The 26,580-nt window shown below is 37.2% G+C and overlaps 1 protein-coding gene across 5 annotated transcripts in view; it reads right to left on the reverse strand.

The window, feature by feature from the left end:
* Positions 1–26,580, reverse strand: part of NRDC (nardilysin convertase) — a 110,226-nt gene that overhangs the window by 27,360 nt on the left and 56,286 nt on the right. For 4 of the 5 annotated variants that reach the window (XM_003921562.4, XM_010349122.3, XM_074380809.1 and 1 more), the window contains exons 2-11: positions 24,446–24,764; positions 21,692–21,825; positions 20,572–20,641; positions 20,277–20,358; positions 18,525–18,678; positions 10,135–10,208; positions 6,777–6,872; positions 5,165–5,287; positions 2,983–3,040; positions 1,258–1,331 (exon numbers count right to left, since the gene is read on the reverse strand). In XM_003921562.4, the coding sequence (XP_003921611.1) occupies positions 1,258–1,331; positions 2,983–3,040; positions 5,165–5,287; positions 6,777–6,872; positions 10,135–10,208; positions 18,525–18,678; positions 20,277–20,358; positions 20,572–20,641; positions 21,692–21,825; positions 24,446–24,764 (1,184 nt within the window). The remainder of the gene's footprint in view (positions 1–1,257; positions 1,332–2,982; positions 3,041–5,164; positions 5,288–6,776; positions 6,873–10,134; positions 10,209–18,524; positions 18,679–20,276; positions 20,359–20,571; positions 20,642–21,691; positions 21,826–24,445; positions 24,765–26,580) is intronic. The other variant, XM_003921561.4, reaches the window with a different exon arrangement.

Raw genomic sequence — 26,580 nt, forward strand, 5'->3', positions numbered from 1 at the left:
AATCACACGACTCACTATGCAGTTATTGCAGGTATACTATTAAATGAAACAAAGCAGAAGACAGAATTATGTATGTACTTTATAATCTCAACTTTGTTAAGAAAATATACCCGCCGGGCGCGGTGGCTCAAGCCTGTAATCCCAGCACTTTGGGAGGCCAAGGCGGGTGGATCACGAGGTCGAGAGATCGAGACCATCCTGGTCAACATGGTGAAACCCCGTCTCTACTAAAAATACAAAAAACTAGCTGGGCGTGGTGGCACGTGCCTGTAATCCCAGCTACTTAGGAGGCTGAGGCAGGAGAATTGCCTGAGCCCAGGAGGTGGAGGTTGCAGTGAGCCGAGATCGCGCCATTGCACTCCAGCCTGGGTAACAAGAGCGAAACTCCGTCTCAAAAAAAAAAAAAAAGAAAAAAGAAAATATACCTATCAGAAAATCGTAAGGAAATCTGAAGGCCAGGCACGGTAGCTCATGCCTGTAAATGCAGCACTGGGGGAGGCCAAGGCAGACTGATCACTTGAGGCCAGGAGTTTGAGACCAGCCTGGCCAACATGGCGAAACGCCATCCTTACTAAAAATACAAAAATTAGCTAGGTATGGTGGTGGGTGCTTGTAATACCAGCCACTTGGGAGGCTGAGGCAGGAAAATCGCTTGAACCTGGGAGGCGAAGGTTGCAGTGAGCTGAGATCGTGCCATTGCACTCCAGTCTGGGCAACAGAGCAAGAATCTGTCTCCAAACAAAAAAAAAAAGAAAAGAAAATAAAGAAATCTGACACAAATGACTTCCCTTGATGGTAAGATTTAAAGGTGATTTTTCTCCCATTTCTTGACACTTTATATTTTTATTTAGCAAATGTTGCTTTCACAATGAATTTAAAAGGAAACAATTTCCAAAGTGTTTTCCCTGTCCTCTATTTTTCCTCATTTAAAGGTGAAAAAAAAAGAGCAGAATATAAATAAAATGAAGAATAAATGAAATCAAACAACACAGAGAACAAAAGGGAACAAAGGTAAAGCAAGGAGAAAGCGTGAAATAGACTGAAGTAGCAGCAGGGCACCAGAATCAATCTATCTGCAGCTAGTCAATGGTGTGCTATCTATTACTAATTAGATCTCCATTGTCCATCTTCTCCCTTTCCAACCCAGCTGTATTTTCTGTTGTGTTCTCATTTTCAATGAAAATTGGCAACCTCAATTAGGTTATAGAGAATGTGCTAACATTATTTCAAACAGTTTTAAACCTTTGGTTCACGAACCTCTATAAAGTTTGTTAAATGCTGGTGTGTCAAATGGATCCGTTAAATGGCCAAAGTTTGGTTTGGGTAACCCACTGAAAATAAAACAAATACATACAAATTTAATTGGCAAAAGCCTTTATGAGCAATATCTTTAGGGATATCTAACTGAGAGATATTTAAAATCTATTCTACATACTCCTTTTTGGAAAGCATTTTAGGTATGAACAAACAGATGGCAACAAAGCCGCAAAATCTTGGATTACACAATCTGTTCTTAATCTCAGCCCAGTAACTCAAAAGTCTTTATAACTCAAGAGATAGAGAATAATGAATTTAAAGGATCCCCTCACCCCAATATTTACTGCCTCTATCAGCCCCATTCAATCAGTTCTTTTCCTATACAGAGCCATCTCAGAAAGAAACTTACACTAGAGATAGTATTTTCTTAAAGTCAGTGATTATACATGAAGTGAATACTAGGTATAAAGCAGTATATTAGGCACTATGGTATTTAAAAGATCCCTTGGTCCCTCCTGGAGGCTTCTAATCTGGTTGAAGATATTGTAACTTTCATATTTCTTCCAAAGCATAGTCAATGCAAGTTAGTATTAAATGCCTCAAAGAATTTTTAACCTGTCTAATTAAGGAACCAAAGTTATTAGTGAATAATACATAAGATTTTTATTAATGCTTATCAGATTGACAGGACCTAATGAATTTCTCTATTAAACATACTTCTAATTTGATTAAAGTTTCACATTTGACATTTCCATAGTTCACACTCCAGACTTCTAATCAGAAAAAAAAAAAAAAGCCCCACAAATTTGTCATGGTTTTGATGACCATTACATACTTTTTAAAAAGCACTGCCAGCTTTCAATGGAAATTTATATAAAGCCAAATCAATAATGATCAATCAGTTGTCATTATAAATTATTCTAATATTTTATGCTACTTTCTTTCAAAACTTTAAAATAATTATGTGTTAGAAGAATAACTGGGAAAATCCACTAGATTACTCATCTGATACAATAAAAAATATCTGATTTTATTAATTTTGTTAAAATGAAAACTACTACATGTGGGAAGAACATGTGCTTCAGAATTAAATTTTTTTTATAAACTTTGTAACAAAAATGTAGCAGAAAAGTATCTTTTAAATATCTGTATTATTTTGATGAATTGGAGGTGGAGAAAAAATGCTTATATCATCCTAAACTGAAGCGCTACATAATCTGGTTTGACTATATGAAATAAGTTTTTCAGGCAGTATGGAAAGTCAGCCATCATCTAAAAAATTCTTTCTTTTATGAGGAAAACCAGTGCAATATCCAAACAACTTATTTAAAAAAAAAAACTTTCAGAACACAATTTTTCCCAATGCGGGGGATTTAAGGGTGCATATTCTTCTGCCTCTCACATACTACTTTCTTTTGTATTACAGAAAAGCTCTTAATCAATGTAAAAGGAGGCATAAATTTTTCAGAATTATTGCTTACTATAACCTGTAAATTTTGAACTACGGAAACTTGGACTTGTCATCTTAGTTTACCCACTCAAAAGCTGTGTGATCTTGACAGTCATTAAGTTTCGTTAGGGTTTAATTCTATCACCTGTGTAAAAATAAAAAAGCAAAAAAACCTTTGGGACTCATACAAGATAAGGTCTCTTTTAACTCTGAAGCTGTAATAATGGTCTCTTTAACTCTGAAGGTGTATGATGTATGAAAAAGAAATATCTTACTTGTTTGGTATCTCAGAAAATATTTCAGTCACCCACTTTTCCAAAGTATCCAGTGTTTCTTGAGAGGGGAGGACAGGGAAGAGACAGAAAAATGCAATGACATTATTCAAGGTAGAAATGCAATTAAATTTCTCACAGTTTCAGATAAAAAACAAAGGGATATTTTAATTTGGCCATTATTTGACACTCTTTAACCAATAATGAATAACAGGAAAAATAACAGTAGGGAAAAAAAACCTTAAGACACAGATAACTTTGAGACTCCTTTATTTCTCCCTGGTAAAATTAGAAAAGGCACACAAGTTTAACAAAAAATATATCTTTATCATTAGGCTACTGTGAAGGACCAAGAGATAATAAGATTATGCCAACCATCCTACACCCATTCCAAAATGTACACCCTCTTGGAATATTTCTCTATGCTAACCCATATTACATTAACCTTTCCTTTTTGGCATCTCATCAGTAATTTTATATTCCACTTGTTTTACATTAATTTACACTCATAAGTCTTTTAGGCTATATATATATATATATATATATATATATATATATATGTATATATAAATCATAAATATATATGATCTATTTTTCCTTTGATTCATTTCTTATATTTAATAAGAAGTCCTTTTGAAATTTCTAGTAAAAAACAAGATCTGAAAAAGGAAACCTTTTGCTTTATCTGAGTGACCATCACTAGAGAGCCATGTGTTAGTTCTACCAGGCACATGAATTTCACTAATTCTTAACAGAGAACCCCACTATATAAAACATGGGATTTAGACTAATCAACTTCTAAATTTATATTATACTACTTATATAGATGTTTGACTCTTAAATGGTATAATTAATGCTAAAACTCTAAAATCTATGAAATCTACACCATACAAAGTTTTCATCAAAACTCTAGGCTAGGCACAGTGGCTGGGGCCTGTAATCCCAGCTATCCGGGAGGCAGAGGCAGGATGATCACCTGAGCCCAGGCATTTGAGGCTGCAGTGACCTATGATTGTGCTACTGCGCTATATTCTGAATGACAGAGCAAGACCCTGTCTTGTTAAAAAAAACAAAAAACAAAACTGTAGGACTTGTTTTAAAATTTTGAAATAAGCATTAATAAGCTCTTATATTTGTCATCACAGAGGAAGAGAATACAAAAGAAACAGAGTAACTACTTCAAGAAAAATGCATAGAATTATTCGCAAACACAATAATCAATTAAAAATTATGAATTAATTTGTATACCAAATATGGAATTAACTAATTTAGCAAATGTAAAAGAAACCTAGAAGCAATCTGAACAAAAGAAGTTGACTTGAAGGTATAAAGTTATGTGATATGATAGATACCTATACATAGATATCATACCACATAACTTTATACCTTCGAGTCAACTTTAGTGAACTTGTTTTGATCATAAATGCGAAAATGTTTTACATGTCAGTGCCAAGTCAGATTTGATCTTAATTTCAACAATATAAAAAGCAAAACTTTATGAAAGGAGAATCACATTAGGGTGAGAGGATTCGCCTTTCAAAAAGAAATGTGCAAACTGTAAGTTACATTAAAAGGAATAATTTAGCAATTTATTGACTTAAAAAACAAGTAGGTTGAAATGTAAAGAAAACAAAAGAAAGCTTCCATGTTTTCCTTAATGAGAAAAGGTTAATATGAGTTACTGAAGACAATGATAAAAGAAGGAAAATAAAAATATTCATCAGTCTTTATATTTAAGATACTTCTGCCATTGTCACCATGATCAATCTCAACTAATCATGCCATTTTCATAGGACCTTATGTAAGTATGAACAAACCATTTGCCCTGTATGAGTTTGTAATCAATATAGAGTAAATGCAAAACCACAGATACAAGGGCAAGTGAAGTGGCTTAAGAGATCAATTCATGACCTATTAGTATATTAGTACATTCATAAACCAGCCTACAGATAATACCTATATATGTAAGAGAAAAGCATTTGCCTGAGAATCTGATCATCTTGTGTTTCCCTCCCTGAGCTTTGCCACTAGCTGCGTGACATCGAGAAGTTCTGATTTCCTTTACTTTGTATTAAGGTCAAGCACTAAAATAATTAATAGTACATTCCAACACTGATACAGGCAAACAAATCCTAAGAAAACACTACTTCAAAATAACTCTACTAGCCATAATAAATAATGTTACCTTTGGATTGAACCACTAAAGTCATGTAATGAGCAGAGTAGTAACGTGTCCAGAATTCTTTCAGTCTAGAATGTGTATCAATATTATTCTTTTTTGGCTCATGCTTGAGCGTCTCAGCATTTCCTATAAAAGGATGAAAAAAAAAGTCACAGTTACAACTAAGTTCACTTGGTTAAAAGTCTTCTACACCATCAATGCACATTTTGCTACCATACATGATTAACAAAATAAGTGACTCAAGAATACTGAACCAGTATGTAATAATGTATTAATATTAGTAAGACAAAAATGAGTAAGAAACAATTCTGAAGTATATTTTAATAGCCAAAGAATTAATCTCGGGTTGGGAAATCCTTTAAAAAATAGACAGAAACTCCCTAAGCTTCCTTGCTTAATAATTAAGTCTAGCAGTATTCAATCCAGGTTTTCCCTTTTAATTATTTTAATAATATTTTTGTCTTATTCTTAAAAATAAAACACAAGAAGAATGTCATATGAAATATATATAACTGTACAAAAATATACAGGAAAACAAAACACACTTTGAAGAATAATTTAGATAGGCCAGGCAAACTTTGGGAAGCCAAGGCAGGTGGATCATGAGGTCAGAAGTCTGAGACTCGCCTGGCCAACATAGTGAAACCCTGTCTCTACTAAAAATACAAAAATTAGCCAGGCGAAGTGGTGGGCACCTGTAGTTCCATCTACTTGGGAGGCTGAGGCAGGAGAATCGCTTGAACCAGGGTGGCGGAGGTTTTGGTGGGCTGAGATTGCGCCACTGCACTCCAGCCTAGGTGACAGAGTGAGATTGTGTCTCAAAAAATAAATAAATACATACATACATACATAATAATAATTTAGATCATCTCATCCTAAATTTTACTCTATAATCAACAGGACTAATATGAGGATGTAACTAAATCCTACCACTAAGAAAATGCCATTATGAAAAACAGATACCAATTAAACAGTTTACCAGATGAACAAAATTAAGTCACAGTTCAAAAACTCTTACAGAAACCATTGCTAACTGCTGACAAATGGAAATGTCAGGCTGAGGTGAAGCACAGACTTCATAAAAATCAGATAAACATGTTCAAATCCCACACCCCCCATTACTGTGTATGTAACTTAAACAAATTAGGTAACTTAACAGAAATTTAAAATAGAGATGGGGTCTCACTATGTTGCCAAGGCTGGTTTTGAACCGGGATCAACTGATTCTCCCACCTCAGCCTCCCAAAGCATTGGGATTACAGGTGTGAACCATCACACCTGACCTAAACCTGTTTATCTTTAAAAGTTGAGATTATCTCTGAAAACTGTGATAATGATCAAATGAAACAATTTATGTAGTGCTACCATAGTATCTGGCATCTAAAAAGCATTCACAAAATGTTAGGTGTTACTCTTGTTATAGTCATAGTCAGAGAAACAAATACAGACATATTTAACAACTTCGTATTTGAAAGGCTATCTAGCTATCCTAAAAGGTAAAAGGTAAAAGGTACCTAGGGGCCCTAGCTTTATAATTTTCAATGCTTTATCAACTTTCCTTATTCTAAATCTGAACTAGAAAATATGAAATAAAATGATGTATTTAGTATCTTACCCCAAAAAAATTTCCCCATAGGATGTCCAGGTCGAGCAAGGCTTCCAAACAACATTTCCTTTCTGTTTGCATCAGAAGGCCTTGCAAGTTGATATTCTGTCAATTTTAAAGAAATACTTAATAAAATTCAGTATCTCCTTCACTATATGAAAATTTAAACTTACAGAACAAAAAGCAAGGAAGTAACAAAAATTAACTTCATGAATCACATGTTACAAGACTGAAGTGGGAAGCTCAATGATCCAGGCCTGGCTCTATGACTTAATATGACCTGTAACTTTGGGCAAATCAATTCACCTTACTAAAGTTTACCCTTATTTTTCAAATGAAACACAAGGTAGCTAAAGATCTGAAAGTTTCAGCTCTAGGATGCTATGTACAAGATTTTACTGATGAAAGTGCTAATAAAACACTGAACCTCATATCTGGAAACTTGGTCATATGCCAAGTATAATGGCTAAGAACAATCACTTTCAAGTCAGAAATATCTTAGCTACCGCTAAATGTTTGTGTCCCTCCCACCCAAAATTTCTATGTTGAAACTTAATCCCCAATGTGATGGTATTTGGAAGAAGGGGCCAAGAGAAATGATTAGGTAATAGGGCAGAGCCCTCTTGAATGAGATTATTGCCTTATAAAAGAGTCCTCAGAGTGCTCCCTTGCCCCTTCTGCCATACGAAGATAAAGAGTGAAGACAGTTGTCTATAAACCAGAGAGCAGGCTGTCACCAGACACCAAATCTGCCAGTTCCTTGATCTTGGACTTCTCAGCCTCAAAAAACGGTAAGAAACAACTCTATTGTTTATAAGACACCCAGTCTGTACCAAATGGACTAAAAGTGCTAGAATTGTAGTTCCGACACTTACTAAGCTGGATAACCTTGAGGAAGTTAACGTAATGTACCTAATTCCATTCCTCCAAAACTGTAAGAAAATAAATTTTATTTTAAGCCACTATGTTTCTGGTAATTTGCCCAGCAATAACAGATAACTAACATAGCAGACACACAAACGTATCAATAAAATGTAATTTAAGACCCCTTACAACTGATGAGACTAGAATATAAATATCTGAACACTTAAAGACCAAATTTGGCAAGGAAACAAACATTAAAAATAAAAAAGAGGTCAGGTGAAGTGGCTCACGCATGTAATCCCAGTACTTTGGGAGACGAGGTGGGTGGATCATGAGGTCAGAGATCAAGATCATCCTGGCCAACATGGTGAAACCTTGCCTCTACTAAAATTACAAAAATTAGCTGGACGTGGTGGCATCCACCTGCAGTCCCAACTACTCAGAAGGCTTGAACCCAAAAAGTGGGAGTTGCAGTGAGCCAAGATTGAGCCACTGCACTCCAGCCTGGGCAACAAAACAAGACTCTGTCTCAAAAAAACAAAAAAATAAAAATAAATGTATTCAAGGAAATTATAAAATACTAAACAAATCTACCAGCATCTTACAAATAAATGTTTATAAATGTATGTGTACACATATATTTATACAATGACCTAGTAATAAAGTTACCACTAGTTAACAAATTTAAAAGCCAGGATAGAAAGAATCTCTTCCATACCGAGAAAGACTAAGTCTACATGAGGGAAAAAAAAAGAAAGAAAGAAAGAATCTCTTCCAGCCGGCTGCAGTGGCTCATGCCTGTAATCTCAACTCTTTGAGAGGCAGAGATGGGTGGATCACGAAGTCAGGAGCTCGAGACTAGTCTGACCAACATGGTGAAACCCCATCTCTACTAAAAATTAAAAAATTAGCCAGCCATGGTGGTACATGCTGGTAATCCCAGCTATTCAGGAGGCTGAGGCAGGAGAATCACTTGAATCCAGGAGGCAGAGTTTGCAGTGAACCAAGGCCACTGCACTCCAGCCTGGGCAACAGAGCAAGACTCCATCTCAAAAAAAAAAAAAAAAAAAAAACTCTTCCATAAGCAGGTGGAGACAAAAAAAAGGAAAAGGAAAATGACCGTATAAGATGAATCTGCCAGAGCTGCTGATGGCTCAACAGCCTTCATTTTCTTACACATAGACCTGGCCATCCAATCATGCAGGCAACAAAAGAGAGGTGAATGAGACAAGTAACACCTGAATGACAGAGAGAAGACCCTCCCATCTGAATAGACTAGAAAAAAGTAACACCTAATTACTGAGCTTTCAAAACTGGTTAATAAGTAATTTATTTTATCAGTTACAACTGTTAGATCAGATTGACTTCTAGGTCTCCTATCATTAAAACAAAAAAAGAAAGAAACAAACAAATGAACAAAAGCACAACAGAATTTTTACTTTAGTTCAGCATAAACCAAAACTGCATACTCGTGTGTGTGTGTGTGTGTGTGTGTGTGTGTGTGTGTGTGTGTGTGTTTCTTCCAGCATAATTTTTCAAAGCATAATATATTGTGGCTTAAAACTGTAAAATCTAATTAAAGGTCTGCTTTTTCAAACACTGATGTCAACCCACTCTAAAAAACTGTATAAAGGAAAACATACTAGAAAGCATTTAAGACACAGATAACAGTTCTTGAGTCTCAAAATATGGAAAGTGCTTTTACAGTGATCCTTAGTTGTTTTGTTTTTTCATCCATTCAACAGACATTTAACTAGGATTAAGGTAAAACAGACACTGTGGTAGGCAAGTAAAAAAATAATATAAATCCTTGATTTCAAGGAGCTACTACAGCTAGAAGGAGCTTAACTATTCCATCCTCTTTTACAAATAAATGGAATACCACAGTTGGAGACATTTCTGCAAGTTAAACAGGGGTCTGCTGACTTCCAGATAGATCACTTTTTCTAGCCATCTGTAGTTTATTCAGTCTAGTGAATGTTTTAAGTCATTATAGAAGTAGACACTGAATCAAACCAAGGAGGAAAGTACTACAAAAAGCGGAATACAGTAACCTATATGAAATGGAAGTCTCTCCAAGTCTAGTATTAAGTGCTTCTAATACTAAAATAAATCAAGCAGGGATAATAGATAATAGTGATATTTATTAATACTACGTAATTAAGGAATATTTATAGCACAGGGCCATAATGAAGACTCACTCTATATAAGTACATTGTTTTCCTTTATAGTCTTCAATCTTTGAATCTCAAAAGATTAGCCCCTATGGTAAACCTTCAAAAAAACAAAACATGAAAAATATCCACCACCTTCCTTTTCATTTACTTCAAATTTACACTGAATTAGATGTTTAATGACTTCAAGAATAAACATAATACATATTTCAATTTAGTCCTTTAAAATAGAAAGATAAAATGGTCTAGAGATAAAGAAGGATAAATGTAATAAAAAACGGTTTCATAATGGAAAAAAACTGTAGTTACACATAAAATACTCCTCTTACCACTATCAACAGCTTCAACTTCACGGTCAATAGCATCTCTGATCATTAGCGGATGGATGAAGAACTGAGCCCATCTGAACAAAAAACAAAACTGGCATTTCTGTTTTTGTTCATCAGTCAACATCTATTATTTTAATTAAGAAACTTATTAAGTTAGAGATTTAATTCACAATCATAAGTATATAAAATGTAAACCATCTGCATTTCTATATTTCAAACTAGTATCAGTTAATTTAACTTTTTCATTGTGAAATATATTTAATAATCACAGAAAAATTAATAAAACATGAACATATAAACTACACCTGAGTGGCCCACGCAGGTGAAGAAACCAACCATAGTTGACACTCTAGAACAGGCGTCCCCAAACTACGGCCTGGGGCCCACATGTGGCCCCCTGAGGCCATTTATCCAGCCCCTGCCGCACTTCAGGAAGGGGCACCTCTTTCATTGGTGGTCAGTGAGAGGAGCACAGTATGTGGCGGCCCTCCAACGGTCTGAGGGACAGTGAACTGGCCCCCTGTGTAAAAAGTTTGGGGACGCCTGCTCTAGAAGCACCCAGCACCTGCAAAGGGTTATCAAGAACCATCCTGAATGTATATTAGTAATTTCTCTCCTTTTCTTTATAGTTTTATTACCTATATAGGTAGCCTTTTCAGAAATTTTATCCTATACATTCCCTTGTGAAATTTTAATATCATAGTCTATTTATGTAATGTTACATATATCTATGTTCTTATATAGAGAGTATATAAAGCTTACTTTCTTAATTCAATGCAAGACTACAAATGACTAAAAATGTTTCATTTAAAAGTTAAATTAGAATTTTAAAGACTATTGGTATCTAAATTAATCTTATAATTGTATCTGCTTTTTAAATTAATTTTTAATTATATAACCTGTGACGTATCAAATTACATATACAACTACCACTTATATAAATACATAATCATAGCAATACAATTAAATTGTTAAAAATCATTCAAAATTGGGCCGGGCAAGGTGGCTCATGCCTGTAATCCCAGCACTTTGAGGGGCCAAGGCTGGCGGATCACCTGAGCTCAGGAGTTTGAGACCAGCCTAACCAACATGGTGAAACCTCCTCTCTACTAAAAATAAAAAATTAGCTGGGCATGCTGGTACATGCCTGTAATCCCAGCTATTCAGGAGGCTGAGGCAGGAAAATGGCTTGAAGCTGGGAGGTGGGGATTGTGGTGAGCCAATCTTGCCACTGCACTCCAGCCTGGGCAAGAAGAGCAAAACTCCATCTCAAAAAAAAAAAAAAAAAAAAAAAAAAAAAATCAAAATTGTTATTTTTCCAGCAAGATAAAACAATAAAAAAATTAATTCCCTAAAATGTTTAGCAAACATTTTTTTTAGATATATAGTCTCACTCTATGACCTAGTCTGGAATGCAGTGACACAATCACTGCTCACTGTGGCCTCAAACTGCCAGGTTCAAGCGATCCTCCTGCCTTAGCCTCCCAAGTAGCTGAGGCTAGAGTTGTGTGCTACCCTTTTTTTTTTTTTTTTATTTTTAAAATTTTTGGAGAGACGGGTTCACCCTACATTGCTCAGACTTCTTTAATAAACTTTTAACTTTTGCTTGCAGTAAAATAACTTCTAACTACCTGCTAGATATATTGGAGCTTTTTTTTTTTCCCCCTGGAGGGAGTTTAGCTCTTGTTGCCCAGGCTGGAGTGCAATGGCACCATCTCAGCTCACCATAACCTCTGCCTCCCAGGTTCAAGCAATTCTCCTGCCTCAGCCTCCTGAGTAGCTGGGATTACAGGCATGCGCCACCACACACAGCTAATTTTGTATTTTTAGTAGAGATGGGGTTTCTCCATTTTGGTCAGGCTGGTCTCGAACTCCCAACCTCGGGTGATCCACCTGACTTAGCCTCCCAAAGTGCTGGGTTTATAGGCATGAGCCACCTCACTTGGTCTCTAGGGGCATTTTTGTTTTCTTTTCAGAACCTGGTGTGATTAATGATGGGTTGAATAATTTCTGTTGACTAAAATAATGAAACTAATTTCATTTAATTCTACAGCCCAGGCTGAAGTATGTAGTGGCACATCACGGCTCACTGGAGCCTTGACCTCCCCAGGAACAGGTGATCCTCCCACCTCGGCATCCCAAGTAGCTGAGGCTACAGGTATCATGCCCTGCTAATTTCCACCCCACCTCCTACCATGTTGCCTAGGCTGGTCTCCAGTTCCTGGGTCCAAGTGATCCACTTGTCTCAGCCTTCCAAAGTGCTGGGATTACAGGCATGAGTCAGCATGTCCAGCCTACTAACATTCTTAAAAGACATGTTTAGTGTAGAATTTGTGATTGCCTGGTAGTTATTTTCCTTCAGAGCACTGAGGTTGAGTAGTCATCTGTCACTGTAACTTGTATTCCTTTGAAGAAAATTTTCTCGTTTATCTGGCAAAAGTTTTCTATATTTCTTCTAATGTATACTTTTGGAAGTTATTAGGTTTGATGTCTTACAACAGGTTCTCAAAATTTTCTAGTGATCAACCCTTCAAATGTTTCCTCTACTTCAATTTGCTCTCTCCTCCTTCTAAGAGTCCATGTAAAATATAAGGGATATTTTCATTCTATTCTCTAAGCTTCATATTCTTTATATTTTTAATTTTGTGCTACATGTAATATTTGGGTTATATATGTTCTTCATGCTATATCTGAGTTAATTTATTCTGGCTTATCTTCTGGCTTACTAATTCTATCCTCAACTCTATTTGCTCTTTTCTTAAACTTGTCCATTACGTTTTCAATTTTTTAATCATAGCTCAGTTCTTTTCATTTTACGAATCTCCTAGATCATATTTGACAGTTTCTTATTCCTTGCAAGTGTATTATAATGGGGAGTGTATCCTGTTAGAAGTCCTGCCTTGCAGACATCCTAAGCTTTGATATTTGTCACTCTTACCCTGAAATACTGATAAAATAAAGTTCAAATTCACTGAAAATAGAAGATGCCACCATGGTAAAGACAGTTTCCATTCTCATTTACTTACTGGAGTAAAAGTTTAGTCATTGCCTCAGCTGTTTATTTAAGTGATCCAAGATACTTATAAACAATGTGGCCTGTGTAAGGGAATCAGATTTTGCCAACCTATTAAAAACAGGCACTTAATCCATGTTATATAAGAGCGTATTACATATGATATAAAGGCTTTTCATTCCTTATACATTGAAAAGTGTAATATTACAGGATTTATTATAGTATTTGCATTCTATAATGTTCTTACGGCATAAATTTATTTGATATTCGTTTATCCTATTAATGCAGTGGCTTTCTTCTTATTAATTGGGTAGGTTTCTTTTTAAATAAATGTGCAAGGTGATATTCTTTGATGCTGAAGCTGTCCTTGTACAAAAAGTATTTAAAACAACTATTTAAAAGGAAATAAATTTCTTAACTATATTGTATACCAAATTTTATTACCTCTGAGACAACCAGAATGTATTCATATCATACATAGTATTTGCCTATCCTTTTTCCCAATAAAGAGTTTTTATTTTTCCTTCCTTATATATGGACATAGCTAAATATAAAGCTGTTAAGAATTCAACTTTTCGGCCGGGCGCGGTGGCTCAAGCCTGTAATCCCAGCACTTTGGGAGGCCGAGGCGGGTGGATCACGAGGTCGAGAGATCGAGACCATCCTGGTCAACATGGTGAAACCCCGTCTCTACTAAAAATACAAAAAATTAGGGGGGCATAGTGGCGTGTGCCTGTAATCCCAGCTACTCGGGAGGCTGAGGCAGGAGAATTGCCTGAACCCAGGAGGCGGAGGTTGCGGTGAGCCGAGATCGAGCCATTGCACTCCAGCCTGGGTAACAAGAGCGAAACTCCGTCTCAAAAAAAAAAAAAAAAAGAATTCAACTTTTCTTCTGCTTAAGATTTCTTCACACATACAAAGACCTGTTTGGATTTTGGAAACCTTAAGAGCTGAGAACTTCAAAGATGCAGTTTTCTTCAGAGTTGTATGATTAAAGTCTTCCCTGAAAGTATTGCTGATCCTCTCTAAATTTATAGGAAAGATTATCTCAGGCACCATTTGCATTGCCTTCATTAATTTCTTCTTTTTTTTTTTTTGAGACAGGATCTTGGTCCATCACCCAGGCTGGAGTGCAGTGGTGCAATCTCAGCTCAATGCAACCTCTGTCTCCCAAGTTCAAGCAATTCTCATGCCTCAGCCTCAAGAGTAGCTGGGATTACAGGCCTGCACCACTACACCCAACTAATTTTTGTTATTTTTGGTAGAGACACGATTTCATCATGTTGGCCAGGCTGGTCTTGAACTCCTGGGCTCAGGTGATCCACACATCTTGGCCTCCCAAAGTGTTGGAATTACAGACATTGTAATTTGTCTGCAAATACGTAATGGCCATTGTGTCCAATCTTCTTCATTGATGTCTTTTATCTCTGTTATTTGGCATTAAAGGTACAAGTACATAAATTCTGAATATAAAATATATATTTTGTGGCATATCCTCAAGTACATAATTAGAGCTATTAAATAGTTTATTGAATACATACACACAGCCATGTTATAGATTAATAAAATCTGTCATTTTGTATCCTAAATAATGTTATCAAAAACATTGTGTTAATTTTAATAGAATTTTGGCATTTCTTTAGCATAAAAGTTAATTTTGGGAGTTCGGAACACCTATTTATTCCATTGAAAATAGTGGCATGCTGGGTGCAGTGGCTCATGCCTGTAATCCCAACACTTCGGGAGGCCTAGGCAGGTGGATCACCTGAGATCAGGAGTCTCACTCTGTCACTCTGGCTGGAGTGCTATGGTGCCATCTCAGCTCACTGCAACTTTCACCTGCTGGGTTCAAGTGATTTTCCTGTCTCAGCCTCCTAAGTAGCTGGGATTGCATATGCGTGCCACCATGCCCGGCTAATTTTTGTGTTTCTTTTTCTTTTGAGACAGAGTGTCCCTCTTGTTGCCCAGGCTGGAGTAAAATGGGCAACTGTAGCCTCAGCTCACTGCAACCTCCGCCTCCCAGATTCAAGCGATTCTTCTGCCTCAGCCTCCCAAGTAGCTGCAATTACAGGCATGAACCACCACACCCAGCTAATTTTTAGTAGAGATGAGGTTTCTCCATGTTGGTCAGGCTGGTCTCGAACTCCTGACCTCAGGTGATCTACCCACCTAGGCCTCCCAAAATGCTGGGATTACAGGCATAATCCACCCCACCCGGCCTAAGTTTTGTATTTTTAGTAGAGCGGTTTCACCGTGTTTGCCAGACTGGTCTCAAAACTCCTAGCCTCAAGTTATCTGCCCGCCTCGGCCCCCACAAGGTGCTGGGATTATAGGCATGAGCCACCACACCAGGCCAATTTCTTTTTAAAATATTAGATCTAGGCCGGGCGCAGTGGCTCAAGCCTGTAATCCCAGCATTTTGGGAGGCCGAGGCGGGTGGATCACGAGGTCAAGAGATCGAGACCATCCTGGTCAACATGGTGAAATCCCATCTCTACTAAAAATACAAAAAAATTAGCTGGGCATGGTGGCGCGTGCCTGTAATCCCAGCTACTCAGGAGGCTGAGGCAGGAGAATTGCCTAAACCCAGGAGGCGGAGGTTGCGGTGAGCCGAGATTGCATCATTGCACTCCAGCCTGGGTAACAAGAGTGAAACTCTGTCTCAAAAAAAAAAAAAAAAAAAAAAATTAGATCTGTCTTTTTTTTTTTTTTTTTTGGCCATTTATCTTTTGATTTTATGGTAATTTTTGCTATAAAGGAACTCCATTAATTTATTTAACAAATCTGAGTACCTACCAAATTCTTGATTTGCAGACATATCAACAAAAAATTGACAAAAATTCCTGCTCTCAAGGAACTTATATTATACCAGATAAATGTGAGGCTTCTTCTTTTTCCTGAGACAGCATCTCACTGTTGCCCACGCTAGAGTGCAATGGCACTCTCTCAGCTCACTGCAACCTCCATCTTCCAGGTCCAAGTGATTCTCCTGCCTCAGCCTACCCACTAGCTGGGATTGCAGGCACGTGCCACCACACCCTGCTGATTTTCGTATTTTTAGTAAACACAGGGTTTCACCATGTTGATCGGGGTGGTCTCAAACTCCTGACCTTGTGATCTGCCCTCCTCAGCCTGCCACAGTGCTGGGATTACAGGTGTGAGCCACTGCACCTGGCCCCCCACCTTTTTTTTTTTTTTTTTAACATTTCAATCTTGCATTTATCTAGCTTTTGGTGTAACTTTGTTCTACTTTTCTACATTTTTCCAGTATAGACTCTGGTCTGCAACTTTATAATCTCAAGCTTCTACTCTTGTAGTGACAAACTTTCTGGCAAACCATTTTGTAATGAATAGCAAAAGCATAAAGAAAAAAAGAGTCTTAAAAATATGCCTCTAATCCCAGCACTTTGGGAGGGCGAGGCAGGCAGATCATGAGGTCAGACGATCAAGACCATCCTAGCTAACACAGTGAAACCCCATCTCTACTAAAAATACAAAAAATTAGCTGGGCATGGTGGCGCCTGCCTGTAGTCCCAGCTACTAGGGAGACGAGGCAGGAGAATCGACTGAATCCCAGAGGTGGACATTGCACTGATCTGAGATCACGCCACTGAACTCCAGCATGGTCAACAGACAAGACTCCGCCTCAAAAAATTATATACATATATATTTGCAAATATACTCAGCAATTTCAGTTCTTTAGAACTTAATAATTAAGGATATTCACAGAGATTAAGATAGTCATCACACCATTCCAGTATTAGAAAACTGGAAACAATTCAACTGTCCAATGATATGTAACTGGTTAAACACCTTATGGTATTCCTGTACAATGTAAATAATATACAATCACTAAAAATAATGTTTTATAAATTATATATGTTAAAATGATACATCTTGTTTAAAACTAAAAATTATAAAATGGTATGAACAATAAGATCAGTATACATTAAAAAATATAGATGGTTCTATACCAAAACATTAATGGTGGTTATCTCTAGATTGTAAAATTAGAGGCAATCTTATCCATTTTTGCTTCTCTGTTTTTCCATATTTTCTATTAAACTGTGTTTTTTAAATGGCTAGCAAAGTGGTTCACATTTATAATCTCAGCACTTTGAGAGGCTGAGGCAGGAGGATCACTTGAAACCACCCTGGGCAATACCGTGAGACCCCCAATTCTACAAAAAATTAAAAATTAGCTAGGGCTGGTAGCACATTCAGCCTGGGAGACTTCGGTTGCACTAAGCCACACATGCATGCAATTGATGGCCAATCGCACCAATGCCCTCCAGCCTGGACAACAGGGCAAGACCGTATCTCTTAAAAAATTCTGGGCCGGGCGCGGTGGCTCAAGCCTGTAATCCCAGCACTTTGGGAGGCCGAGGCAGGTGGATCACGAGGTCAAGAGATCGAGACCATCCTGGTCAACATGGTGAAACCCCGTCTCTACTAAAAATACAAAAAAAATTAGCTGGGCATGGTGGCGTATGCCTGTAATCCCAGCTACCCAGGAGGCTGAGGCAGGAGAATCGCCTGAACCCAGGAGGCAGAGGTTGCGGTGAGCTGAGATCGCACCATTGCACTCCAGCCTGGGTAACAAGAGCGAAACTCCGGCTCAAAAAAAAAAAAAAAATTCTGTAATAATGAGTCAATAGAGCAGGCGTCCCCAAACTTTTCACACAGGGGGCCAGTTCACTGTCCCTCAGACCGTTGGAGGGCCACCACATACTATGCTCCTCTCACTGACCACCAATGAAAAAGGTGCCCCTTCCTTAAGTGCAGCAGGGGAGCCGGATAAATGGCCTCGGGGGGCCACATGCGGGCCGCAGGCCGCAGTTTGGGGACACCTGCAATAGAGAATACATTATTAATAAAACCCAAAAGGTTTTGAGTTTTATTTTAATCTGTAATACAAAGACTATGCATTACAGAATAAGAGTCAAAGTGTATATAATAGTTTAACAGCTCTTTTTTTGCAAATAAAGTTTTGTCTGTTTGAGACAGGGTCTCACTCTGTCACCCAGGCTGGAGTGCAGTGGTGTGACTGTAGCTCACTATAGCCTCAAATTCCTGGACCCAAGTAATCCTTCCACCTCAGCCTCCTGTGTAGCAAGGGACTACAGATGTGCACCATCATGCTTGGCTAATTTTTTATTTACCTGTTTTTATAGAGACAGGGTCTCACTATTTTGCCCAGGCTGGTCTCAAACTCCTGGCTTTAAGCAATCCTTCTAGCTCAGCCTCCCAAAGTACTGGAGTTAGGGGCATGAGTTACCGTGCCTTGTCCAAGTAAAGTATTGTAACAATTTACTCTATTTACATTTTCAAAGTGTCATTAGATCTTTAAAATTAAAATATATTTGGAGTTAGTTACCTGTCCAGGGCTTCCTTGAAGTACTTCCTCTGGACATCAAACTGAAAGACTGTGCGTTCACAATCAGTTGAGGCATTATCACTACCCCCATGCTTCTTCAGGAAGGCATCAAACCCATTCTCATCTGGATATTTCAAACTACCCATGAATACCACTAAATGGAAAGAACACAAAGTCACACAACACAAAGACATAGACAATATATTTATCACATATGAACTTATATTCATAGAAAAACTGAAAGATTTGGCTGTGAACCGAATAAAGAGAAGAAAAAAAAAAAAAAAAAGAAAAACTGAAAGAAAATAGACCAACACATTAAATGCTTATGTCTGAATTTTTTTTTTCGTTTGAGACAGAGTCTCTCTCACTCTGTTGCCTAGGCTGGATCTTGGCTCACTGCAATCTCTGCCTCTTGGGTTCAAGTGATTCTTGTGCCTCAGCCTCCCAAGTAGCTGGAATTACAGGTGCATGTCACCATGCCTGGCTAATTTTGTATTTTTAGTAGAGATGGGGTTTCACAATGTTGGCCAGGCTGGTCTCCAACTCCCGACCTCAAGTGATCCGCCCATCTTGGCCTCCCAAAGGGCTAGGGCGTGAGCCACCACACCCGAACCTAAATAATACTTTCCTCATTACATTTGTTTTTGTAACTTTCTGTAATAATCATGTTACTTTTAAGATAAACATATAATTTATAAAGAAATTAAAAAGAGATTTAAGTTTAAATAGATTAAAACATTTTATTAAATAGATTAGAATTCAAAGAAATGCACATAAATGCAGATTAACTGCTATAGCTTTTACAATGTAATCTCTTAAATTTAAAGAGATTGAAATTTAAGTACAAACATATATGCAGATTAATTGCTACTGTAAGCAATTAATCTGTAAGTAATTAAGTAAGAAGTATACCCTCAAAAACTTTAGAAAACCAGACCATTAAAAAATGAGTAATTCAGAAAAATAAATATTTATAACTGTGTAACATCCCCATAGGTTTTATTTAGGCACATTCCAAATTAAATGGAACGTTTCTATTGTTTTGTTTTTATATTATAATCATGCCTTTTGAATTTCCAGTTTTTTGTTTTTGTTTTTTTGAGGCAGAGTCTCACTCTATCACCCAGGCTGGATAATAGAGTGGCACAACCTTAGCTCACTGCAACCTCTACCTCCCAGGTTCAAGCGATTCTCTTGCCTCAGACTCCCAAGTAGGTGGGACTACAGGTGGCCACCACCATACCTGATTAATTTTTGTATTTTTAGTAGAGATGGGGTTTCACCATGTTGGCCAGGCTGGTCTCAAACTCCTGACTTGAAGTGATCCACCTGTCTCAGCCTCCCAAAGTTCTGGTATTATGGCATGAGCCACCTCACCCAGATAATTCCCATATTTCTAATACTGGGGGCCTTGCTAACCCTGGAAGGGACTGCCTTCCCCAGGGCTAGCCAATTCCTAGAAAATGGCAATCATCTCCTGATCTGTTGGCCTTATCGCAGCTCAGTAATAGTAACATCTACAGTTTAAAGGTTTTCTATGTAGTTTCATTCTAATTCTCAAACTAAGTACACCCAGATTAAAATTAAAAGTTTCACCCATGACATTCATAAATCAAGGATTTTTTTCTTAGCCTTTTCTCTTGCTAAATATATCATAGTTCTGTCAAATCAATTACTAATCTTTGATATCAATTCACATATGTTTGGAGGAAAAAAAAAAACAGGGAATGATATTTTACAAATTCTTACTGTGCTCCAAAAAGTGTGCCAGCCCTGGCAGGTCATCTGGATCAGCGAAACTCCCAACTCCAACACAAAGAGCCGCAGCAGACTGGAGTAATTAGAATACATACAAATAGTTGAGTCAACCCTAAAGGAATAATATTCGCAGACTGGAGTAATAAGAATACGTACAAATAGTTGAGTCAACCCTAAAGGAATAATATTTGCATCTTAAGGATTCATTTGAAGATGGATATTTTCCAATAGGAAATAACAAAATTCTTTCCCTGAGAATCAGGAGGAGCAGCAAAGTGAAACTCACCAGAACTGTGTCAGTTTCACCCTGCTGCTCCTCCACTTGACATCCTGCCAAATGCTGAACAGGTGCAGACCTAAGGAAAAAAGCAGAAACAGACAGAAAAAAAGGGAAGAGGGACTGGACAGCCCTCCCAAATATCATTTCATTTCACCATTTCAGAATTCTGAACCAAGTTTTTTCCTTGAATTATTAGATTTTGAAATCTGCAGAAGTAACGTATCTAGGTGGGTATTTCTAAAGATCTCTAAGCAATTAAAAGCTTTGTGTTGAGTGACTCAGTTACTAGACGTGAAACCTCTCAACATGTAACTTACAAAATTTTATTAAAATAGAACAAGAACATTTTAGGAAAACATCTAACAAAAATAGTAAGTGATAAAAAAGATAAAAGCGGTAGCTATTAAAAAGTATAACTAAAATTTAAAGAGGCTTTTTAGTTCTTCCCTTCTAATTGAAGATATATAGCATACATTACTTCTCAGTATATATTCTCCCAATACTTTGGGAAAATCAGTTTTTAACAAAATTGATGGCCAAGAGGTACACCAAACTGCACTTAAAACAATTGGGGCATAATTTTTTTTTTTTTTTTTTTTTAAGACTGGGTCTAGCTATGAGGCCCAGGCTGGTCTCAAACTCCTGGACTCAAACAATCCTCCCACCTCAGCCCCTCGAAGTGCTGGGATTAAGGCGTGAGCCACTGCACCCAGACTGTTGGGGCATAATTATAGTAAGTTAAAAAACAAAGTAAAGCGAAAAATCGGTCAATTTGAATCCTTGAAGACAGAAAGGTGAATTACTAACTTTCCCAAATTCATTTGTTTTCTTCAAACTTTGCAAATGTCAATTTTACAGGGCTAACATATTTGGTGAAACAGATTATTCTGATAAAGTTACCCTCTTAAAAAAAGAGCTTTTCAAAAAATAGCATGTACCTGGCATAAAGTCTAGCCATGTGTCATAAAATGAAAGTGTATTTTCAGAAGAACCAAACAGCCTCATTTGATACTGTAAACCCCATTTTGAAGACTTAGGCACATAAAGTCAGTTAAAACATGGGGGAATATCCAGTTCTTCAAACCACAATCTAACCTGTTCTGTGATGTTTTAATAGGTGCCTAACCTGCTTTCAGCTCCAACTACCCCATAAAGATTTCTTGTCTGGACCAGCAGGGTTGAAGATATTTTTGAATAAGTTGACTTAAACCACAGTCTATCAGTCAGCTTTGACCACAGCAAAAACAGGCTCTGCGATTGCTAGAAAAGAAATTCATACTTGAGAATTTTCTACCTAAAAAATTCATACCTGAGAAATTCGTACTTGAGAATTGAATTAAGAAAGCCCTGAACAAATCTTAATTCAGTGTATATCATACTTAAATTTCAATCTTGTTAATTTATCAAACTTTTAAAATAAAGAACAACTTCCTTTGGGAGGAGGAAAATGGAGAGGGATAAAAAAGATGCCTCAGAAAAGTAAACTTCTTAATTAGGTAAATATTCTCCAAAAAACTATCAAATACTTTTCTTCCCGCTTCCTTTATTAATTCTCATATTTACCTTAAACAAGGTTCATATTTTTCAAATAAAAATTAGTTCATAAAACCACTTCAAAGCCCTATACCACTCTTAAGCCACCTCTTACCAAGACTAATCTACTTTATTTCCTTTTTTCAGAAAGTTATTCAATGAATATAAACATCTACCACTTACGATCATGGGATCTTTCCTTTCAAAGATCCCTTCACTAGTGAACCCACTGCTTTTGAATCAAAACAATTTGATCTTGTCCTCAAACTACTTAGGTTCCACTTTCCCAGTAGGATAATCCATAAAATCAGCTGTCAATATCTTATAAGGATTACATCACACTGAGTTCTCAGAAAAGAAAGGTAGCATCTAAGCCATTTTTAAAATGATCACTAGACTCTGACCTTGCTGCTAGAAAAGGTAAACTTAGAATTTGATCTACCTCAGCAAAATAAAAAGGGGTACCAGAAAAGCTGAACATATATCTTCATTTGTCAAAGGTATTCACAATTGCTGTATAAATGTTAAGTATTTTATAACGTCTTGACATTAAAAATGGCTGTCAAAACAATTTTTAATAGTTGTAAAATGTTTTGTCAATTAATAGGAAATATAAAGAAATCAGATCATGGGAAAAGCTACTTATAGATAGATGGAAAGATATAGAAAAAAATGTATGCATGAGAAGCATTCAGTTAAGAAGTTATAACATGGTCAGGCTTAGAGCTAAAATGGGCCTTAGAATTTATATTCTTGTTTTAAAATTGAGGGGGAAAGAAAAGAAAATGAAAACACCTAAAATCATATAGAAAGACAGGAATCGAGCCAGAATTAGAACCCAGGTTTCCTGACTGTCAGTGTTCTATTCATTTTGTGACTTTTATAATTTCTTCCTTTTTATTAATGCTCTATTTGGAATCACGAGATTTAAAAGCAAATCTATCAATTTCCAATCTGTTCATAGAGGCCTTAGCATATAGACTATATATAGACTATCAAGTGACATGTATATACCTTTTTCCCCCCGAAGTGTTTTGGTATCCATCTCTAAAGCTTTCCAAGTTAAAACTATTTAATACTTGGCCTATCATGCTACCCAAAAACAGGATCACTAATAATCTTACTAAACAGCAAAATGCTTCTTAAAAATATTACTCAATCCAACAACTGAGTAAAATAACTGGTACAATCTTTCTTTTGAAAAAAATAATTTTTTCCAAGAAGAATGACTATTAAATGATACCTACTACTTATATCTCAAATCTTCACATCTTTAAGGGTGACCACTTTTTTTTTTTTTTTTTTTTGAGACAAAATCTTACTCTGTCAGCCAGGGTGGAATGCAGTAGTACAATCACAGCTCACTGCAACCTTGACTCTCCAGGCTCAGGTGATTGCAGCCTCTCAAGTAGCTGGGATCACAGGCATGTGCCACCACACCTGACTAATTTTTTTTTTTTTTTAATATGTTTTACAGAGACACGGTTTCACCATGTTGCCTAGGATGGTCTCAGAACTCCTGGACTCAAGTGATCTGCCCATCTTGGCCTCTTCGTATGTAAACTGTACCATCCTGAATATATTATCAATATTCAAGAAACTAGCTTTAACCAACTTTTGCTGGTCAATTCCACCGTAAGCATTCCGAAAATTATCCTCTGGGTACTACCTACTACAAAATTGGAGGTATTCTTCAAAAGATATTAAGAAATTCTCCCTATCAAGCCCTGTTTATCTATTCACTGACTGTTGTTATATATTAAATAAGCTCAACTGCCCTGTTTCTATTCCAACTCTTCCAGAGTACTCATTTATCCAGAGCTTTGCTTTCTCATAAAAAGAGCTAAATCAAACTCAATTATCTATATAAAAACTACCCATGCAATAACTGTCAGAGCCCTAAGCCCATGTAAAGAGTTCACACTAGCCCCATTATTTTCTTCTTCTTTTTCTAGTCTTACCAAGGGTAACATACTCTTATTTCTCTAATCCAGGCTAAGAATTTTGCAGATCCTCATCAACCAGTATTTGTTTTTAAAACATAAAATGTATACAACTACGCATAAATTCAAATACCTCTGAGTGCTGATTACCTCTGAGACATATAGCTATGGGAGATATTTATAATTTTGTTTTCTTTATATTCCATTAGTTTCTATAATGAGCATTTATTACTTTTATAATCAGAGCAAAATGTTTTCAAAATGTAATCCTGATACAGAATAGACCTTTACTGAAGACCAAAAGATAAATATATACTTCCTTTTTGCCATTAAGAAATAAAGCTTGAGTTTAGAAGCTGTCCCAAAGAATTCCCAAATTAGAAGAAAACAGACATGACTCGCACCTGTTTTTCAGTAGTTTTCTTTCTAGCCTCTGCCCTCTCTTCTAATTCTTCCAATTCATTATTCTCAGTATCAAGATCATCATCATGTTCATCATCAAACTCATCTTCATCATCAAAACCCTCTTCATCATCATCTTGTGTTTCAGCTCCAGAATCTTCATCATCATCTTCTTCTTCCTCCACCTCCTCTTCTTCTTCTTCTTCTTCGTCTTCTTCTTCTTCTTCTTCTTCTTCATCTGTTGTATTTCCTGTTTTACCTTCCATATTACTTAGGTCTGAAATCAAAAGTGCCTGCAAGCCATTCTGTAATTTGATGTATCTGGGGAAAAAAAAATAATCATCACACATTTTGATTCAGGGTGTGTGTGTGTGTGTGTGTGTGTGTGCATGTATGTGTGTGTTCAGAGTTTCACTCTTATTGCCTAGGCTGGAGTACAATGGCACAATCTTGGCTCACAGCAACCTCCACCTCCTGGGTTCAAGCAATTCTCCTGCCTCAGCCTCCCAAGTAGCTGGGATTACATACATGCGCCCCCAGGCTTGGCTAATTTTGGATTTTTAGTAGAGATGGGGCTTCTTCATGTTGATCAGTCTGGTCTTGGAACTCCCGACCTCAGGTTATCCGCCCTCCTAGGCCTCCCAAAGTGCTGGGATTACAGGTGTAAGCCACCACACCTGGCCTATTCAGCTGTTCTTTACACCCATACAAGTAGTCAGCTTAGAGCTAAAAAAAAAAAAATCCAAGTGTATACACACACACACACACACACACACACACACACACACATAAAACTAACACTATCTGTAAACCAACAAAATTGGTTGCTCTGGAGAAGGAATCCCAAAAGTTAATCAGTTTTTGAACGGCTGGAGGGAAACAAAGGTAAGAATACTTCATAATATACCGTTTGTATTTTTAAATTTTGAACTATAGAAATATATTTACCTATTCAAAAACCACATTTTAGTTAAAGACATTATACAACCCACCACTAGGCCTCCCCTATTTCTCAGTTTGTAAGTAAACATTCTATCATACCAGAAGACTTAGCCTAAGAGAAATGCATCCCTCAACATATAGAACAGTCATGTCAGCCTAAGCATTAATATTAAAGCAAAATCACATAAAATTAAACTGCTGATTTTCTTTTCTATAAAATATTTGACATATCCATCTTCAAAGCTGCTTTTATAAACTGAAAAATGGTTATATCTCTATGAAAATGAAATCCCCCCCAGACTGGTATCCCCGCAGGAAGATTGAGATGGAGTTTGCTATACTTCCCAGTCAGGTCTCAAACTCTTGGGCTCAAGCAATCCACCTCAGTCTCCTAAGTGGCTGGCATTACAGGCATGTGCCATGATGTCAGCCTCCTCATTCTTTTGTTTGTTTGATTTGGTTTTTTGTGTGTGTGGTTTTTTTTTTTTTTTTGATAGGGAGTCCTGCTCTGTTGCCCAGGCTGGAGTGCAGGGGTGCAGTCTCAGCTCACTGAAACCTCTACCTCTCAGGTTCAAGTGATTCTCCTGTCTCAGCCTCCTGAGTAGCTTGAACTACAGGTGCCCACCACCACATCCACCTAATTTTTGTATTTTTAGTAGAGACGGGGTTTGACCATATTGTCCAGGCTGGTCTCAAACTTCTGACCTCAAATGATCCACCTACCTTGACCTCCCAAAGTGCTGGAAATACAAGCATAAGTCACCATGCCCGGCCCAGGCTCCTGATTCTTATCTGCAAAACCACTGTGCCAGTTTGATGATTAGGTGTCTATTACAGACCACTCCCATTTACACTAATTTTTTCTTTTTTTTTTTTTTTTTGAAACAAAGTCTCACTCTGTTGTGTAGGCTAGAGTGCAGTGGCACAATCTCAGCTCATTGCAGCCTCAACCTCCTGGGCTCAGGCAATCCTCCCACCTCAGTCTCTGGAGTAGCTGGGACCACAGGCACATGCCACCATATCAGGCTAATTTTTGTATTTTTTTTAGAGACAGGGTTTGCCATGTTACCCAGGCTGGTCTTGAACTCCTGGGCTCAAGCAATCCACCCACCTCGGCCCCCCAAAGTGCTGCGACTATAGGCATGAGCCACCACATCCAGCCCCATTTATACTAATTTTTTCATGTATTTCAATA

This window comes from Saimiri boliviensis, chromosome 11, assembly GCF_048565385.1.
Source record: "Saimiri boliviensis isolate mSaiBol1 chromosome 11, mSaiBol1.pri, whole genome shotgun sequence".
NCBI classification, from domain to species: domain Eukaryota; kingdom Metazoa; phylum Chordata; class Mammalia; order Primates; family Cebidae; genus Saimiri; species Saimiri boliviensis.